This window comes from Meriones unguiculatus, chromosome 5, assembly GCF_030254825.1.
Source record: "Meriones unguiculatus strain TT.TT164.6M chromosome 5, Bangor_MerUng_6.1, whole genome shotgun sequence".
Taxonomy (NCBI): domain Eukaryota; kingdom Metazoa; phylum Chordata; class Mammalia; order Rodentia; family Muridae; genus Meriones; species Meriones unguiculatus.
The window spans coordinates 30,205,071-30,226,072 of NC_083353.1; the positions used below are offsets into that span (position 1 = coordinate 30,205,071).

The window sequence follows — 21,002 nt, forward strand, 5'->3', positions numbered from 1 at the left end:
TGTAAACTTTCTAATTGCTTTAGCTTTGTATGTTTTCATGTTTAGGAAATGAGAGTAAGGACATAAAATTTCTTCCTTAGCCAGATGGATTCACTGTTGTGGGATTTTTATTGATATTGATATAATGTCTGTACACTAATGCCATAGTGATCCAATTAGGAAATAATTTAAAGAAAATCTTAACAATTTAAAGAAAATACTGATGAGGTAGCATACTCCTCAGTAACTAATAATGAAGTGTTTAACTGGAGTGTTCTATGCCTTAAGCCTTTAAGACATAGCTAATGTAGGAGCTGTTTTTCTGTACAACCATGCTTTTTTGTATCGATAATTGTAGCATTTCATTGTGATATGAGCAGAAAATATAAGCACGCCAAAATAAAGATTTTAGGTGTAAAATATTGCTGAGGCAACACTAGTGGTGAGCTGCATGCTGTTAGGTGGTATTCGTTAGTTGATGTGAAAATGCAGAGTTAAATCTGAAAGGAGACTGATGCTGAGAGTCTTAGTTCAGAGTGTGAGAGTGGCGTCTGTCTGCACATGTGGCTTTCAGTGCTCTCTGAATGAGCTTTCTTTACCATTTGCCCTTCTCCCTTTTGTTACATGCACTATTACATTTCTCGTGGACAGTTCATAGGAATTATCAACAAATAGTGGAGAAGCAGAAACTGCCCTTTTTCTTCAGTGCAGGGCCACTGGTAGAAAGATGTACAGTGTTATGACGGAACATTGGGCTTTAATTTTTGTTATGTTTTCTTATGTTTTAATATGCCACATTACGGTGTCCAGTATTCACAGATTGATATAGTTTTTGCTTCTTTTGATATACAGTTTTTATTTTTCCATTTCCTTATCTGCCTGGCCACTGTGTCAGCATCTTCATGCCAGCTAAATTTCTTCTCTTCAGAAGATAGTAAATTTTTATGGATATACAAAAGTTGTATAGGGAGAAGTTAAAATGTAATAGTTTTCCAATATAAAGAAAGCAAAATAGTATCGACAGAGTGAAAGAGAATGATTTATGTATGTGTTCAAATGGAACATCTAAATTGCCAAGGAATTGCAGGGCCATGGTGAGGAGCAGGTCAGCTGTACTGGAGAACTGAAATAAGGAACATTTCTTCACCAGTGTGCCACCGCCTGAAAATTAGAAGACAGTCCTGAGTAGCTAGCAGTGAGCCCCAGGTGCTAACGTCCCTGAGGCACTGAAATAGGAAGTCAGGGAAGAAATTTATAAAAGAAACCCTCGGGAATTCCCCTGTGATCCCTTTAATCCTCGAATTGTCAAGCCACATGGAAAATAATAGAGCTGTGTCGTTCCAAGACTTAAGTGGCATTAGCTTTTTGAAAGAAAATGTTGGCCTTTTCATATCCACAGACAAGAATAGGATATGTATTCAAATAGAAAAGAGTAACTTTGAGCCAAAGATGCTGTCTTTTTATTTTTAATGTAGTATTGTCTATGAGTAAGCATGCTGTATCAGGAAGAAAAATTAATGCCGATGTTTTATTTTGTCCTTTTTAAAACAGATGATCCAGCGAGAAGCAGAGGTAAAAAGTAAGGTGACTGCTGTGGCGTTGACAGATTCCGTTCACAACGTGTGGCATCAAGAAGCTGGCAAAACTATCCGCGAATGGATGAGAGAGGTGAGGCATAATTTGGCTCTGAGTTGAGGTGGGTGGGCGTGAGCCTTTGTGACTGCAGTCCCCACTGCTGTGCACTGCCTCCTTGCCTACATCCTCAGAGACAGCGTATTGAGATAGGATGAAAAGTCTGTGTACAGTTACAGCCACAACAGACACCTTCCCTAGTAACAGTACTGTTTGAAAGCATCCTTTCCATGCACTGCTGAATACTGTGTATGGTATGCATTAGAATTTTACCTGAGCAAGGCTTTGATGTTACAATTCATATTCCCCACTGTTTTTTTTTTATTTTCTGGCTATTTAGTATTGCAGCTGCTTAATTACAAAAAAAAAAAAAAAAGATGTTTCTTCTAGAAATGTGATCAGGATATGCCACTCTGGAATTGATTGGCTCAGTACTGCCCATAGGGGTGGAAGTGATAAAAAGCTGACTGGTATTAGAGATGCTTGAGCCAGCCACGGCCCCCACCTCCATCTGGGGAAGCTGTTTATGGCATGTCCCTGGGATCTGCCGAACATGGCTCATGCCTTTGTCAAAATCTTCAGTCCGTTGATCCCATTACAGGCATCCAGTCGAAAATCCCTTTCTATTTATATTTATCTTGCTGAGACTCTAAGAATTTGACATGAGCCACATGGTAATATATCAGTAATGGTCATATAAGTCAGTAATTACTCAGCTATAGTACTTATTTCTGTGTATTCTTTTTCCATTGGAAGTTCTTTCTAAAAGTCAATCTAAGTGACAAATATGTGAGTGCACACACACTCTTGCTCTCGCTCTTCCCCCTTCTCTCTCACATACAAACACCTGTGCATACACATATGCATTCACATAAGCCTACATACAAAAAAGTTAAAATAATTTGAAGATATTCCTCCTCCTAATAAGACTTTTAGTGAGCTGAAGTATTTATTGTCCATGAAAAGGCCAGCTATAGAAGAGGGTGCTTCTGTGTTTGTATCCTGTTGATGCCCTGTATTATTTTATCAAATATTGTCTTAAATTTGGAAATAAATCAGTGCTGGAAATTGCTTAGTCATTCCTATTATACTGAAGACCGGTAAAGTCTTGGTTTTATTTCAGAAACAACAAACTAATGTGATAACATTGTTTACAGTAAGCTTCTTACTGTAAAGCTCTTCAATATTTATAGCCTATTAGTTTAACAAACAGAACAGACTAAAAATTAAATTTGTATATTATATCATTGTAAAATAACATTTTCTCTTTAAAAAGAGTCAAAGAGGACTATGTTAGCTGTCCCATGAATGGAAACCTGTCCTCAGCTGAATGACCAAGTATGGATACTAACCTGAGGGGAGCCCTTAAAGGCACAGCTTACGCCACATCCTAGTACTGCTCATGCTGAATGTGTGACAGGCCTCTGACATAGCCCTGACCTCGAAGTCTGTAGCCAAGCTGGAAATACAGTTCTACGCAACGATCGGGCACCCTCCCTGACACCCTTTGACTCTGAGTGTAGGCTCTAGAAACATAGTCTGGTCATGTCCGAGGAACAAAAACTCCATATTACAGATTTGCCTTTAAGCCCATAATTATTTACAACTCATGTAAGTCTAATACACATGAGTAAAACCTAGACGCAACCACTTAAGCTCCTCTAATATCTTGAGCAGAATTAGCTATTATCTTCTTTTCTCTTCAGATATAACATGCCAAATTTTACAGTCTTCTAATATTTTATTAATTATTTGAGAATTTCATACAGTATATGTTGATCCTATTCACACACACACCCCAACTCTCCTATAGCTTCTCTTTCCACCTGTCCATCTCTGCTGGGACGGAGAAATGACTAGCCCAAGAAGAGAAGCCCACAGCTAGATAGACTTCCCGCTCTATCCATTGGGTCTGGTGCCTTTATCTGGCCCCTGTGGGAACACATGACATATACATGCACACTAAATTTTTTAACTCAAAATTCATTTCATGACAAGATGGCTCAGTGGGTAAAGACACTTGCTTGTACAAACCTGACAACCTGCCTTCAATGTACAGATTCTGTGATGGAAGGAGAGGATCAATTCATGAAAGCCCTCCACATGCACAGTGTACCCATATGCTTACTCTCTCACACACACAAACTCGCATGCACACACATACACACTCATGCACACACACTCACACACATATGTATGTATACAAGGTGAATGCATACACAATAGATTAAATTTAAAATTAAGTAAGATAAAAACAAAAATTAATTTTGTGTGTACACAAATGTTGTTCACCCTTGGCTCAAGGCAAAGCACATCACTCAGCACTGTTTCCATTAGACACTTCCTGTTCCTGTGACTAGTCCCCAAACGATGGATTTTACAAAGAAAAATGTGCAAGCACAAAAATCTGCAAGACCATACATAGTCATTGCATAAGAAGCCTTTCACAGAAGCCTGTACTTTAAGAAACATTCCTTTTTCTTTTAGTAAAACACTTCACTTTAGTAAATGTGCATTTCTTGCTTTCTGTGGACATGGAGGTATGAGAGTTAAGCATCCATTCCAATATTCTGGCCCTCACCAAGGACTCCTGTCTTTCCTTTTGTGGGATGAGACCAGAGTGCTGCATCTGCGTCTCCAGGTAGCGCTGTCAGTCCCTGTGCTCCAGCTCCCCTCCCTGAGGACTGTGAACCAGAGAGTAAGATTCTGGAGACCTGACCCGTCATGTTCCAAATTCAAATAGTTTTCCTTGTATGTGGCCACCCAGGACACCCGTCCCATGAGAGGAACTGGGATAGGGGACAGTTGGAAAACTAAGGAGAGGGACAGATAAGCATTAGAATAATTTGGAAAGAAATTTGGTTTTTAAACCATAGAAACACATCTCAGGGAGGTACATATTAGAAGATGAGGTTTCAAACAGATTATATTCATAAGAAACTTCTGTGTGTCTTTGTTTACATGTTTCAAAGCATGTACCATTTTATTTTACTTGTTTTTATAATAGGAAGCAGTTTTAATTTCTACCTGATTTCTCTATACTTTCCCCAGTGGAACTAAAATGCCACATGTAGAAGCACATCACATGCCCATAGCCCACACGGCCATGCGCGCAGAATTCAGGCTCGGTTTCTGGCCTTTCCAGCACAGGATGTCTGACATCATCTTCACGTTAGCTCCAGGCTGCTTCACTTGTCCCTGATTTTTTTGCACATGAGGTCAAAGCTTCCAGCATGTGCTGAGAGGAAAACTAAAATTTCAGAATCATGAAATAGTAGCCTTATTTTTCTTTTAGTATTTGAGCCAAAAGTGATCTGTTTTTAAAAAATGGACATGAAGTTCATTTGGTTCAGCTTTTAAAAGTCAAGGTGAGTTAGAATAATGATTAATTGCCTACAGATTATTATGTGCCATCACTTTTATTAATACTAGAACATTCTGTAAGACACAGTTTTACATGTCTGAGACGTAGGTGATCAGTATTAAGACTGACATATCACCTGGGTAATAGCCAACTTTCATCAGATTTGGAAGCACTAGTAGAATGAATAATAATTAAAATATATACCTAATCGCTGCCTGTCTGTTGGTAGTGCTAATTGCTGTCATTGAAAAGACTGAATTGTTTAAGAAAAGGGGAAAGAGAGAGAAAGTCATTCTTCATTGAAGCTATCTCCCTGTATCATTGGGAGCCTATTTTTAGTTCCTATAGAAGTCATGGTTTTTGAATTTATTAGGGGCTGTGATGAATGATAAAACAAATCATCCATTTACATATCTTGACACTGCTTTGGAGAATTCTTATTTCTTACAAGCAAGTGTCACATTGTATATAAAAGCTGGCTAATTGTGTGCTAATCTTCTGCATTATATAGAATTCTCTGATGTGGTGTTCTATCAGTGGTAATATTAATTTTACTTATTTCAAATGTATGAAATATCTTCTACAGCCCTTTCTTTTGTAATTTCTGTCCTTCATACATTGTGTATGTTATATTCCGCTGCTAATTAACATTAGGAGTGCACATTATAGAATATATCCATTCCAAACCATCAAGCGTTTGTCATACATGAAAAATACTACTATTTTATCTGTTTTAAATATAAAAAGAGAAAAAGCATTTAAGAACATTACTAGATGTGTTTGTTTTCATGTTTTTTCCAACACAGTTCAATAGTTTCATTGATCCACTGTTTCTTACAGAAATCTGCCTGCTTTGTGAGCTTCCTTTCCAGTCTCATAGAGCAACCCTTCCTTTATACTACCCTGCTCGCTCTGGTCCCAGAACAGTAGGGTTGCCTTGACAAATCTATTCAAAAGCCATTCCTCGGCCTTTATTGGTGGGGACTGGGGCCTTTGAAATTCTCTCCTCACTGCAACACAGCTGACATCTTCTTCCAGACAGAATGAATTAAGGAAATACAATAAGACACTTGATCTACCAGTCAAGGACCCTTCCTCAGTGAGAACAGATTCCATGGTGCACAGCCAGGGCAGCAAGCATCTAAAATGCACAATACATACTGTTTACCAGAATAGCAGTCACCGATTTTTCTGACATGATTGATGGGAGGATTTCTTTTAAAATAGAAGCTGTCTGTGGAAATTCTTTGTGTGTGTGCGCGCACACACACGTGTGTGTGTTGTGAATATTTTTAGAACTCTATAATCGCATCTTTAAACCAGAATTTAGCTATATATCTAAGTGAATAAAATAGAGTATTATTTCACTTATCTGAGTTACAAATCATTATTATCTGAGAAACTGAGCGTTATTGTTGAAGTTTGTGTCCTCAGACACAACTACAGCTCACCAAGCAGCACTGTGTGTAATTTTCATACAGCCTTGATTGAAGTGGGTCAGAGTAAAAACTAAAAGGAAATGTTGGCCAGATTTGAGGAGCTTTGTCCTTCACATCTAACTTTTCTTAGCAATGTACTGCATTAAAGTCTGCAAATGTCATGTATTAGCATCAATACAGATGGCTTGCTGAATTATAAAGGTAAATTTTCCACAGTCATTAATAATACTGACTGTTTATGTGAGCAAAATAAATTAAAATCAACTTCTAGTGATTTATTTTATAGGGCAATTTACGTCTTCAACCTAAAAATGTGGTTTTTCCCTTCAATTATATGTAATCAACGTTGTGTCTGTTACATTGCAGAATTGTTGCAACTGGGTCTCCAGCTCAGAGCCATTAGACACATCCGTGGAGTCCATGCTGCCTGACTGTCCCCGAGTGTCTGCAGGTATGTGTTTGATGAAAGGGGGAGTGTGCCTCTAAGGTCAAAAGCATACTGGTGACAGGTAGATTCTGGTGTCATGGATTAAATATATTGCTCTATTTCAAACTATTCATAACATATTACATAGGTCTGAAACTTCCAAAACTTGGCTAAGTATCTTGAAATGTTTACCAGCAGACTCCATAAGATGATTGGGTGAGCCACTTCAAGAGTGATATGGACAGTTCCTGTTGGGGCACAGGGAGATGAGACTGTCTAAAAGGCAAGAACTCCTTAGCCATAAAGAATCTCAGATGATGTTTTTCTTTGAGAGCCAATCTCATAACATGCCAGGTAGTCATGTCATCTAGAAAAAATTGATTTTCATGCAAAGATTTTAGAGGCCCTTGTATGGAAGACATGGTTTGGATGTACGGAAGTATTCAAGGTGGCATCCTAGGTAAAAGAAACACATTGGAAGGAAGGGATTCAAAATCATCTGAAGACAATTACAGATAGCAAAGGCAACTGTGTTCAGCCCATTGAAAGCATCCAGAAGCAGCTGGACTCTGGAGCATGGTAGGGTGGCATGGATTTCTTCCCTAAAGAGGAGTTTGTACCTGAGTGCTGGGTAGAAAGTGACATTACCTTTGTCATTGTGTTATTTTGGCTTTTGCAGTGCCCAGTAATTTTTCTCTGATAAAAGAGTGAGCAATGGTATCTAGTTATGACTGGTGACACCCACTAACTTGCTGTGGCTATGGACGCTAGAGAACACAGATGTTCCAGTTCTCAGTCATAGACAACAGCTAATCACCAAGCAAGTGTGTTTATTATTTCAAGGAAACCATTTGGTGACTGGTTCAGATTGTAGGGGATAAGCTGCTGAGAGCTAAATATTACTGTCATTAACACATGAACTTTAACTGAACCTCACTGTTATTACAACTAAATATTTTTGTTTGTCAGTCAAGGCTTTATCAGAGAAATAAAACTACTAAGAGATACCTGTGCTATGATATATTTATATATGTATATTATAAATCTATTTTTGTTGCTCATGGTGGCTTTATGCTGAAGATCACAGAACTAGCAAATACTCATTCAGTGCATTAGGGAAATGCACAGTTTCCTATGTGCCTCTGGCCACCTTTTTATCAACCAGTCAATACAAACTCCTTGTTTTATATATGCCTACATAAACACATAATATCACATGTATTGTTGACCCATTAAGTTCAAATTCATGCCTAAGAGCACTGTAATTCATATCTATACAAAGCTTACAAATATATTTCTCCATAAGGTGTGTCATAACTTTTTTGAACTAAGGAAAATTAATTAGTACCATAGCACCTTATTTGGGAGATCATTTGAAATAGTGATATCAAACCACAAAAATGTGAAAAACATGACACTGAACAGTCCATGAATAGTCTCTTGTTTACAGGATCAAAGCTGAAATAAGAAGGCAGAATAGCCTCAGGAAGGCTGAGACAGGTCAATATCTGAGTTTACAGGCCAGGTCTACAAAGCAAGTCAAGGACAGCCAAGGCTACACAGAGAAATCCCACCTTGAAAAATAAATAAATAAATAAATAAATAAATAAATAAATAAAGCGGAGTAGGGTCTTGTTGAAACTATGAATGACTGAGATTTTTGTAACTGTGTATGTATGTAAAATGACTACAAATGTGTTGTAAATGTTAATTAGGAGGTTTTAAATAAGTTGTGGTCAGTAAATAAATTAAAAAGTCTAGAATACAGAAAGAATGACACAAATTATTTTATCAGTATAGATGACTAGAATTTTTTTTTTTTTTTTTTTTTACTTTAGTGATATTTGACTGGAGCTAGTTAAACAGGCTTTTCAAGGACAATACTTTGCATCTGATGCAAAGTACCCAGAATAAAAAGTTACAGAAGTTAGATGTAAAGTAGAAAAGAACAAGAATGGGCTAACCATGGCAGCTCAGTAACCAAGTGGGTTCCCTAGTAAGGGGAACAGGGACTGTCTGTGACATGAATTCAATGGCTGGCTCTTTGACCTCTCCCCCGACCCCCAAGGAAAGAGCAGCCCTGCTAAGCCACAGAGGAGGACATTGCAGCCAGTCCTAAAGAGACCTGATAAGCTAGGGTCAGATAAAAGGGGAGGAGGACCTCCCCATCAGTGGATTTAGAGAGTGGCAGGGAGGAGATGAGGGAAGGAGGGTGGGATTGGGAGGGAATGAGGAAGGGGGGGGCTACAGCTTGGATACAAAGTAAATAAACTGTAACTAATATTTTAAAAAGTAAAAAAAAAAATGTTCTAGAAGTCATAAGCAAGAGCTGCAGTACACAAAGATGGACCCATTTCACTTCATGTTGCCTCTGCTGTCAGTAGTATACCAGCCCTGTAGAATTCTGTGTCCTTCACCATGGACTTACATACTGCTCTAGTTGTCAGAGATGCTAAAGGAAAGTCCAGGTGAAGCTACTGCTTCACACCACATAGGATCCAAAAGATAAGTGTCCATGTGTGTACACTGAGAAATGCTTATAAGTCCTTGTCTCCCAAGCCCATGCGCATGCAAATATATGCACACACACACACACACACACACACACACACTCCCTTGTATAACTCCTTGATGAGAACCATAGGAAAAGGAATTTTGAAAAATATGAACAAATTTATAGTTTTAGAATCATTTGCATCTCCTTAATATAGCCAAGTAGATGACTCACATCTGTAACTTAACTTAGGTAGGAGGATTACCACAAGTTCAAGGCCAGTCTAGATTAGTCACTAAGTAAGAGTAGTGAGTTCTAGGCCAGCCCGGGGCCCACATATACACACATGTATGTATATGATATGTATCCATATCAAAATAAAGAAGAGTTAGTTTCTTAATTTTTGAAACTTTATGTAACTATATCTGGTGCTTATACCTGCCTTCTACTATCCATTCAGTATACCCGTGGCTTTCAACTGCTTAATATTGTTCACCTAGTGAAATGACTTTGTTCCTGGAAGGTCTGCTGCCTGTATTAGAGTTTTATAATCTCCTATTGAATATCATTACAGGAAGTATTACTGGCAGTCCAGAGAATTTCAACATTGCCAATTGTCTAACTTGCTTTTTCTATTGCTGTGATGAAACCCTGTGACCAAAGCCTCTTATACAAAAAAAAAAAAAAAATTATTTGGAGTTTTCACTTTCAGAAGGTTAGAACCATGATGGTGGAGCAAAGGCATGGAACAGGTGAAATCTTACATCTTGATAAGTAGGAGGCTAGAAGGTAGGGAGGCGTCAGGGCAGGGCAGGGAGACTGGAGTGGTGCCTTTGAAACCTCAAAGCCCATCCCCAGTGACATACATCCTCCAACAAGGCCATACCTTCTAGTCCTTTCCAAACAGTTCCATCAACTTTGAAAAAAGTAAGATACATGAGCTTTTGGTGACCATTCTCATTCAAACCACCAACCAGATAAATTCTTCCTTACGCATCATGTAGGAGCAACTCAGTTTTCACTTGGAAATAAGAATCTATCTTCCAAATAGTAGAGTAACAACATTCATTTCCTGTTGCTTCAGGAGCATCAGGAAATCCAAGTGGAAAGATGGTGGTCTCAGTTTTCATTTCTATGGCATTGTTATTATAGTACCAGTAAAATATTTCTTCTTGTGGAACCAAGACCTTTGACCGGGAGAGCCTGGCATCATAGAAGTGGGAAGTTGCTGTTTCATTAGTAGATCGTTCTGAGTAACAGAGGTGTTAGTCCCACTTCTATGTCTTCATTCCCAGATCAAAAGTAAAAGCTCTGCATACTGAACGCTGGCTTAGAATACACACTGTTTCAGCTCCATCAGGTGCTGTCTCCTAGCAGGTGTCATAACAAATTTTCAAAAGGTCACTTCACTGTTTTACCAAGCCTGCTGCTGAGGGACAGTGGGGAACATGGTAAGGCCATGGAGTGCTAGCAAACCCCAGGCTCCCCCTTGTCGATTTCTGCTCTTTCTTACAAAAACCAGCTTCTGTGCTACAGCCTGCTCTATGGAGAAATTGACATGGCAACAACCTAGTGTCTCTGGAAAAAAAGCCAGAAAGGACTTGAGGTCTTCCAACAGCCACATGAATGCCCTTGACAGAGGTTCTCCCCAAGCTGAGCTATAATTCAGCTGCAGTCCAAGCGTGATTGTAGCCTTGTGAGAGGTCCCAGCCAAGATCATTCAGCTATGCTAAGTTCAGAGTCTGACCCTCAGAAACTGACATGATAAATGAGTGTTATATAGGGACGGTTCACTCCATAGTCAGAGCTTGTTAATGCTGCAGAATGAAACTTTGATGGTCAGTATATCTGTGCAGCAACACCATATACACTTACTTAGGGTAAAGCTTTACAAGGCTCATCTTCTAACACTGTGGACCTGCAGGACAATACTCTCTAGAAAGACTTTTAGAACTTGTTGACAAGCATCTTTTTCTACCTTTGCTCCCCTCCCAACTTCCACACCCAAGTTAGACTTTGCTGGCTGTCAAAAGCAAGTTTTTTAATTTTTTTTCTCACTCAAGTTTGCACTAAGCCATCTAAATTACTCATCTATTTTCTGGCCAGTTTATTTTCTCTTAGAGCAGAACTTATCACTATTTGGAATCTTCTTACAGGTTTGAGTCGAACAAATTCAGGAGATTTCCTGCCAGATGAGGCAACAGGAGAATCAGGCTGCATAGGAGGCCTAGAATAGCCCAGATAGGCTGAGTATAATAGCAATAGTCTGGCTCGAAAAGAAAAGAAAAAAAGGAGAGGTGATTTTTATATATACTCAGTAGTTCACATGCATGTAGTTTTCAAATAGTAAATACTTAGTGAGTTCTGGGTACTATTGGGAACTGAAAACAGAGCAGTTAGCACCACTTACCTTAACTGTCTCTTCTCAGAGTTAAAACAAGAAAAAAAGGAAAGATAGAAAGAGAGAGAAAGAAAGAAAGGAAGGAAGGAAGGAAGGAAGGAAGGAAGGAAGGAAGGAAGGAAGGAAGGAAGAGAGAAAACAAGCCTCCTGGCCCTTTCAGTGTCCGATGTGTAACACGGCATCAAATGGTGTCAGGGTTGGCAAACCTCTTATTCATACCTACTAACAAAAGAGAAATAGTTTTTTATCCAAAATCAATTTTTTTCCCTCAGTATTTAACTTGTTGACAAAAGATACTCAGTAAATGCATACAAGAAACATGCTTTGGGGAGGAAAAAGGGAAATGATCAAAATAGATTGTAAACATAATATATACATATGTTAAGACATTTTAACATACATCATGTACATCAGAACATGTGCTGTTTTGGCAGAGGACCTTAGTTAATTCAAAGCATCCACATTGAGCAGCTCATGACTCCCTGTAACTCCATTTCCATGGGCATCTCCACTGAGCTGTACATGCACACACGCGTGCACACATGCACACGCACACAAATGTTGAAATGATAATTTTTTTAAAAGAAAAGAACAAGAAGCAACAGGCTACAACCTCAGCAGGCCTGACGAAAAGGCAGGTATTTTGGGTTGATGATGTAAATTGTACCGGTGACAAAGGGAATGTGGAGCATAGAAGGGCAAAGAGAAAGGACCCACACTTCTTGATGATGCCTAGATTTGATGTGGAAAGGGGGAAGGAAGCAGTAAGTTTCTGTAGAATTAACTAGTGGGTATTTAAGATGTCTTAACTCCATGTCAAATGATCAGTTTCCTGCTTCTATATTTTAAGATTTTTGTACTATTAAAATCAGTCAAAAAAAATCAGTCACATGTGTGCACTGTTTTTAAGAGAATAGGATAATTGATTAATAGGGTCTTTATTTTATAGTCTACATGGTTGCTTGTATGTTATAAACTGGTTATTTTGTGCGAATATTATGTGAGCAAGTTCTGAACATTCTAGAGAAGCAATTTTAATTCCTCAGAAAGAAAATATTATTACACTATAATATAATATTATGTATTCTTAGTAAGCATTTTTGAATTTTAAAGTCATTATTTCATCCAATAGGGATGGAGTATTTAAAGAAATATTCTCCCTTTATTTTCCTGCCACTACTTATATTTATTCATGTTTTCCTGTGTTCTCCCGAGTTGGTAGGTTCACAAAATACTATATGGAAATGAGACATGAAGTAGACGTAAAGGTGAAATGAGGTGCTATCTTGGGTGATGTGCAGTATGTGTTTCAAAACAATAAAACAGTGAATATAATTTGTTTTACTGTGTCTAAGGCAGCATTTTCTCAGGGTAAAAGGAAAGAAAGCTGTAAATAATTTGAAAACAGTATGTTTTCAAGCCTTGCTGTCTTCTGACTGAGGAGTCGGGCACAGCTTGCTTCTCCTGGCACAGTACTGATGATACACTTGGTCACCCTTGGCTCTGCTCAGAGCTGTAGTGCTCAAATGCTGGGCTGGCACAAAGACCTCTCCAAAGCCCTTTCAGCATACTCATGCAGTCCTGGGGGTTCATTCAGCCATTGTATACCTTCCCTTGCACTGTCTTTGGCACTGGGGATTCTGTGCTACTAGAAAGAGTGAAGGACCCATACACAACTTCCATTCTAAAAAGAGAAAAAGAAGATAGAAAAGAAACAGGATAGATAAGCTTTCTTTGGTGGTAAGAGAAACTATAAAGCAGGAAGAGAAGACCTGGAATGTGTGTGTAAAAGAGAGAATATGAATGTTTAGTGGGTGTCCAGAAAGGCCTAGCTTCAGAAGATAACTGACATTTCTAGGGCATTGCTCCTAATCCTGGCTCCCTCCCGCTGCTCCAGCCAGGGATGTTTGCTAACTTAAGATATCCTTCCCCCGATGGGAAGCCTCTGAGATGACAAGTATTCTCTCAACTGTCTTTTCTTCTGATTCCTTGAATATATGAACTTTTCCCCTTAGACTTGCTTTACTAAACTTACTGAAATTCAGGACAGTCATGATTACCACAAAATTATTAAAGTGTGGCCCGCCTGTTCCTAAAGCAGCCCGTCTCTGGTCACAAAGTTGATGACTTTCAGAGGGGAGCAGAAGATCTTGCTACTTCAAGCACCTCCTGTGTGGTCTGAAGTATCAGGGCCTCAACACGTTTGTGAACGTGTTGTATGTAAATGCCCTGGAGAGAACCTTCTCTACTTACAACATCATTTCCTACACATTCTTCAGGAAGACCTCAGTGCATTCACTAGGTACCTCTGCCTGTCAGCGTAAGTCCTCCAAGAACCTGGCTCCACCTTGTTTCTCACCCCACCGTGGTTTTGACAGGCTTTTGTCTATCACATCCACCTCGTCAGAATACCTGATAGAAGGCTATCATAAATCTAAAAAGGAGGAAGAGGGAACTAGCACCCTGCTACCATGTGGTCTAAAAGTGAAATAGTAGCAACTGCACTGAGAGGAGCCGTTCTTAGCTCTTAAGTAGAAGGGACATGGGTAAAATGCCCCTCATTGCCAAGGCACATGAGCACAGAGTGGAATCCAGCAGCTGCTAGGTCAGTCAGAATTGGAGACCACCTGCTAGTGTAACCCTAATTTTTCTTCACTCAGTGGACCATAATTAATTGTTTGTACTGAATATTTGCTCAGTATTCACTTCACTGTATTGCTGAAAATGCCTCTCGAGGAAACGACACTCCAGAGTTCAGCTCTTTTTTTGTTAGTAAGTAATCACTTCCTTTCTAAGGATAACATGAAAAATCGACATTAATCGCCTCTGGAAAGTGGTATAATGCAGAATGTGTAGTCAAGTTAAGTTGTCTATTATGTTTTTAGACACATCTATAATTTTTAGGTAATTGAAAATCTATATTGTGTCTTATAAACATCTTAAAATTCAAAACATATGCTCATAAGTGATACTGTGTCAGTTTTGAATATGTACACTGCTGAAGCATTTCAGCATTCCTCCTTCATTCAAAAATAGATTTTAATCTGGAAAGTGATGTTTTTTCTAACTAATACCACTTTACAGGAAGTTGTGGTTCATGACTGTGCAATTGGCCTTGTAGCTTTTACTCACTAGTTAATTTCTCCATTCATTGTTTTGTGCTACCGTATGATTAGTGAATGTGAGGCAGAGTATTCTAAAAGCTGATCCCCAGGAATTCTTTTTCCAATGAATCATTCATTAGAAATAACTAATACCAGAAACTCTGATAAAAAAATCACTGAAAGAGAGAATGGCTTAAGAAACCTATCTAAGTATTATTGTCATCTATATAGGTCAGATTTAGAATCCTATGGTTTTCATCACAGTGGATATAAGTATTCTCACTTCAGGAATATCACTTTTAAAAAATAATTTCTTATTTAGCCGCCACATTTGTTGTTGTTTTACAACTTTCTAAAACAATTTGTGAAAAAAGCTTTCAAAGAATTTGGCATTTAGTAAAAGGTGGCAACTTCCCTTTTAGTAAAATCTTATTGTTAATGAGTAAGATGTCAAAATCAGTTATCTTTAAGGATGCTTTAAAATATATATAATTGAATAATATTAATTCTTATTTGTTTTTAAAAGTTAGTTTGGATTGTCAGAAAGGACAAATAGGTCCTGGCTTTCTGTCTTCTCACCTAGAAATTCTTGGTCCTACCAGCCCTTAGAACCTCATTGTTCCTAGCCTGCCCTGGGTGGGCTTCCTGGGTGCCTTTCAGTTCTCTTGGCCTGTGAAGCCTCTGTTTCCCACATACAGAATTTGTTTCTCTGTTTCTCACCCTGCCTCACTCACCTGGCACAGAGAGGCTGTGGTGGCTCTGAGGCTCAGAGCCACAGAGCCAGGCAGCGGTGCTCCCTCTGTGCACTGGGAAAATACTCCCAAATCATGCTGCTTCCGAGGGACAACATCACTTTCAAGGGGCGATTCAGAGCACCTGAAATCAATAATCCTTGTTGTGAAAATGAAAATCCCAAGTGAACATTAGTCAATAGACATAGTACAAATATTTTCTACTTAGAAAAATCTCAACATATTCAAAGTTGGTTATCAACATGTTGAAAGAGGGAATCTAATTTTTAGTTTTTATTTCATCACATTTCTTAAAATATCATTCTTTCCAAAAGGAAATTGCTTCTATTTATAAACTCTGAGAGATAATTTGATCAGAGATCAGTTTCTATGTGCGAAAATTGATGTTGAAAGAGTCTTTGACACTTTGCACTAGTATTTCTGTCCAAAGTATCTGCTAATATCTCCCTCAACTCTACATATCTCACCCCAGCTATTCAAAATGTTGTGCTGGGGAGTGGAGAAAACATGTACCACTAGTTTATAGAAGTTCAGGCAACCATATGGCAAATAGTAACTGAATCAAGTTGTTTTGCATAATTTTAGTTTCTCAGGCTTGAGAAGTAGCTCAGTTGTTAAAATGGTTGTCAGACAAGCAAGAGCCCGGTGCTCAGATCCGCTAGAGGGGCACGGTAGTACATATGTGTCCTAGCAATGGGGACATGGGGACAAACAGCTTTCTGGAGCTTGCTTGCCAGCCAGCCTAACCCTATTAGTAAACTGAAGTCTCAAAAAGAAAAGTGAAAGCAATTGAGGAAGACAATCAACACTGACCTCTGACCTCCACAAACATGAGTAGGCAAAAACAATGCACATATATACACACACACATGAATACATGTACACTCGTACATAATACACAGAATTTCTTAATTTACAAAATACTGCGGAAATAACATTTTGAATAGTACTTTGCACTCTGCCACATTAAGAAGTTAGTCTGTCAGCCAAAAAAAGAAAAAGAAAAAAAAAAACTGAGCCCTGGGGGTCCTGGAGAGAATGACACCCCAGCCAAGGACAATGCATGGAGAGGACCTAAAACCCCACCTCAGATGTAGCCCATAGACTCAGTATCCAAGTAGGTGCCCTAATAAGGGGAGTAGGGGCTCTCTCTGACATGAACTCAATGGCAGGCTCTCTGATCACCTCCCCCTGAGGGGTGCAGCTTTGCCAGGCCACAGAGAAAGACAATGCAGCCAGTCCTGATGAGAGCTGATAGGCTATGGTCAGAGGAAAGGGGAGGAGGACCTTCCCTCTCAGTGGTCTAGGGGAGGGGGCATTAGGAGAGAAAAGGGAGGGAGCCACAGCCAGGATACAAAATAAATAAATAAATAAATAAATAAATAAATAAATAAATAAATAAATAAAATAAATAAATAAATAAATAAGGAAGTTAGTCTGTCTTCTGAGCCTGTTTACCCAATTTCCAAATTAATACAACCACCTTGTGTTTCACTCTAGTGAACATTCCTGTATTTTGCAAGTTCAGGAGAGCTGATCTCACTTTTTTGCTGTTGGAATATTCAGAAACATCTGTCATTTCTTTTCTCCTCTGTCTTCAAAATTCTAGGTTCCCATTGTTCTAACTCTGGTTCCCTTGTGATCACCACCTCCAGAAGTACAATTTTACAATTCTTTATTGACTGCTGTTCGGTATTCTACCCTATTTCTGCAGCCACTGAGTCCCTTCTTATATCCTACATTAATGCTGTCTTTTTTATTCCCTTTCAGCTCATACCTTGTTTGCCCCTTCTCTTGTTCAATCCTGAAAGTCACTCTAGTCTTTAATATTCTGTCTTTTTTTCAAAACCATCCTTATAACAAACTTAAGTTTGTTGGTTTTGTTGCATTTCAACCACATTTCTGACAATTATAACATATCAATATCTTTCTTTAATATAAGTAATTACAAAAAATGTTATACAAGTTAAACATGAAGTTCTAGCTGGAAGTTGGCAGGTTACCACACTTGTCACTGATGCCATAATTGGTAACAGAACATGTAAATGCCATGCACCTGTATTGCATATCCTTTGCACTGTTCACCCACCAACTGGATATAGAATTAAATATACAAAAAGTAAAATTTACATTTAAATCAGTGCTGATAATCAATAGTCGTAGTAGAAATCTTACTTTTAGTTTTCAGTCCCAGTTTGATGGCATTGTTTCCCAGAGTTCAAAGCCATTTAAAAGAAATTGTTTTCATTGTTTGCGTTTTTTGTATGCAAAGACTGAAAAGCAGGTTGCTAGGAGCTCCAACAATGGACTCTAGATAGTTAGTTTTGACAGGATTCAAGAGAGGCTGACATGGTGGCCTTTTTATTCTGAAATCTAACTTAGGTGACTCAGGAAGATGCTTCAGTTTGACAAGCTGAGAGAATGCCTTGGTTTGCCTTTTCAGTTTTTGTGGGTTTCTGTTCATATGTGTTCATATGGAGCTTTTGTTTGTTTATTTGTTTTATGTGGTGTTGTACATTTTATTTGAAGAGTCTTACTACATAGTCCTGGCTGGCTTTGAGCTCATAATCCTGTGACCTCAGCTTTCCAAGTGCTAGAATTAGGAATGTGTTATGATTAAAACTTTATCAAGTTCAATGTTAAAAGAACTTTTTAATTTACAGGTTTAGGTAAATTCTTTGTACCTCTTGAATTCTGTGGTCATTATTACATTTCATACTACCTAAACTAGAAATTGTTTTTTAAAGAATTCTTGGATGCCACAGTTCCCCTTGTTCCACTTGTAGAGTTTCTTGACAAGATTTCAAGGGCATTTACTTGTAATAGCACCAAAGTTGGTTAATTTTAAATCTCCAGAAATAATTCCCATAGTACCTCCAGGTTCTCTGCTTTAAACAAGAATTTTGTCTCACTGTTCATTTACTTCTTCTCTGAGCCCATATCATGAGCTAGATTTCTGCTTCCTTTCATCACCAACTGGCATTTCTGTTGTGTTTTTTTACTGTACAGTAAAATGGAGACATTCCTTTAGTTTGTGTATCTCCTGCTTGGAGGTGGAATTGGGGAACATTTGAATGGTGAAGGGTAACTATACTCAATGTCAGCGCATCCCTGAAGCTGTTCTTCCATAACAGGAGCAAACTCCACTGAAAGGTTTTGTTGAGTCATTGTTGTCATAAAAAGAATCTTTAGATTTTATCTCTGCCTGTGAGTATATTTGACTTGTCACCTTGATGCCTTGTCACTAGCCCTACTCAGCTAACTGATCCACCTCCTTTATATACAATGGAAATTTGCTGAGGCTTCTGCTAAGGGATATAGGGCTTTCATTCTTAATACTATTTGTTATCGTGGAAAATTCAGGTCCTATGAAGATTCAAATTTACAAAATAAAATTAATGCTTTCTTCTGAGTACTCTAAATTCCTCTGTGGTCTCTGCCTATGGTTGTTTCATATTTGTGATGTAAGTATTTACTTATACTCAGGAAGTGTATGAAAGTGGAGTTGAAAATAATAAAAGAAATCAGGTGTTCGGGCGCACACCTTTTATTTAAGAGGTAGAGGCAGGTGGATCTTTGCATGTTGAGGCAGCCTGGTCTACATAAAGAGTTCCAAGATAGTCAGGGCTGCATAATTTGACCCTGTATGGATGAAGATGAAGAAGAAGAGGAGGAGGAGGAGGAGGAGGAGAAGAAGGAGGAAGAGGAGGAGGAGGAGGAGGAGGAGGAGGAGGAGGAAGAACAACCACCACCACAACAACAAACAGCAGCAGCAGGACAAGAGTAGGAACAATAGGAATGTGACCATAAAGGTCTATCATTGTAACTCCAAGTTGAGATTTCTTTTGTTCAAGCCACATTTCAGGTGATCTGTGCACCATCTCATAAGTAAATGCACACTGGAGTACTGTGCTTTCATCCATTATCTTATCCTTTCATCCTTAGGCAGAACAGTGCTACTATTTGTTACCTGTTGTAAAAATTTTCTTATTGCTTGTATTGCTCTAACTAGCATGTTCTATGTGCTAACAACCTTCACGTTCATAATACTGTATTTACTTTTCTTAAATTCATAACTTATTTTTGCCATCTCATTTTCCTGTATGCAGTTGAGTACCTAAAACTTACAAACAGAACTGGCAGTATGATCGTTGTGATATATTTTGAAGTTGTCTTCAGTGAACTAAATTCTTGCACTGCTGTATTAACTTAAGGAATCATTCTTTTTATCAATTTTTCTTTATTTATTAGTTTATTTAGTCACTTTACATCCCATTCATGGCCCCCTCCCTCCTCTCCTTCTGGTCCGACTCTCTGTTTCTCTTTCCCATATCCCCATCCCCGTCTCAGAAAAGAGGAGCCTATCTACCTACCCATCCCAGCATATCAAGTTGTATCAGGACTGAGTACATCCTCTTTCATGGTGGCCTGTCAAGGCAGCCCTGCCAGGAGGAAGTGCTCGAAAATCATGTAAGAGAGTCCATGTCAGAGATAGTCCCTGCTCCTCTTACTAGGAACCCACATGAAGACCAAGCTGTCCATTCATTGTGTACATATGTATCAGGACCTAGGTCCAGTCCATACATGGTCCTTTGTTGGTGTTGCAGTCTCCTCAAGCTCCCCTGGGCCTTGGTTAGTTGGCTCTGTTGGTCTTCTTGTGGAGTACCTGCTCCTTCCGGTTCCCAGTTCTGTTGCTGGATGGGACCTCTCAGAAGACAGCTATGCTAGGTTCCCATCTGCAACCATAACAAAGTGTCATTAATAGTGTTAAGGGTTGGCTCTCTCCCATGGTGTGGCCAGGCATTGGTTAGACATTCCCTTGATCTCTGCTCTATCTTTATCCCTGCATATCATGTAGACAGGGGAAATTTTGGGTTAAAGTTTTTGTTGTTTAGTTTAGTTGTTCTGCTCCTCCTGCTAGGAGTCCTGTCTGCTTTGAGGGTGGCCTCTTCAGTCTCCATGTCCAGTGATAGTAGTGTCCTCAGATAGAGTCACAGCCTTATCCTCCCAGGAGCCTACCAGTGTCTCTCAGGGATGCCCCAGGATACAGTTTCTCTTCTCTCTGCAAGCCGTCTGTCCTCGTGCCCCCCTCCCACATAGATCCCCATGCTTATTTTCCTCAGCACTCCTCCTATCCTCTTCCCACTCTTTGAGCACTTCCTGTGAGTAGTATATCTTCCTTTCTTGATGAGATTCATGCATCCTCCCTTGAGTCCTCCTTGTTACTTACCTTCATTGGGTCTGTGAATTGCTGTATGCTTATCCTGTACTATATGGTTTATATCCACTTATTTTTTATTAATTAATTTTATTTTTATTAATTATAGTTTGCTCACCTTGTATGTCCCCTGGAACACCCTCCCTTCTCCTTCCCAATCCCACCTTCCCTCCCTCTTTCCCATCTGTGCCC

The 21,002-nt window shown here is 38.9% G+C and overlaps 1 protein-coding gene across 3 annotated transcripts in view; it reads left to right on the plus strand.

Moving 5' to 3' along the window:
- Arb2a (ARB2 cotranscriptional regulator A) overlaps nucleotides 1–21,002 on the plus strand; it is a 449,141-nt gene that overhangs the window by 311,685 nt on the left and 116,454 nt on the right. For all 3 annotated transcript variants that reach the window (XM_060383606.1, XM_060383605.1, XM_060383607.1), the window contains 2 exons: nucleotides 1,531–1,647; nucleotides 6,781–6,865. In XM_060383606.1, coding sequence (XP_060239589.1) covers nucleotides 1,531–1,647; nucleotides 6,781–6,865 — 202 coding nt within the window. The remainder of the gene's footprint in view (nucleotides 1–1,530; nucleotides 1,648–6,780; nucleotides 6,866–21,002) is intronic.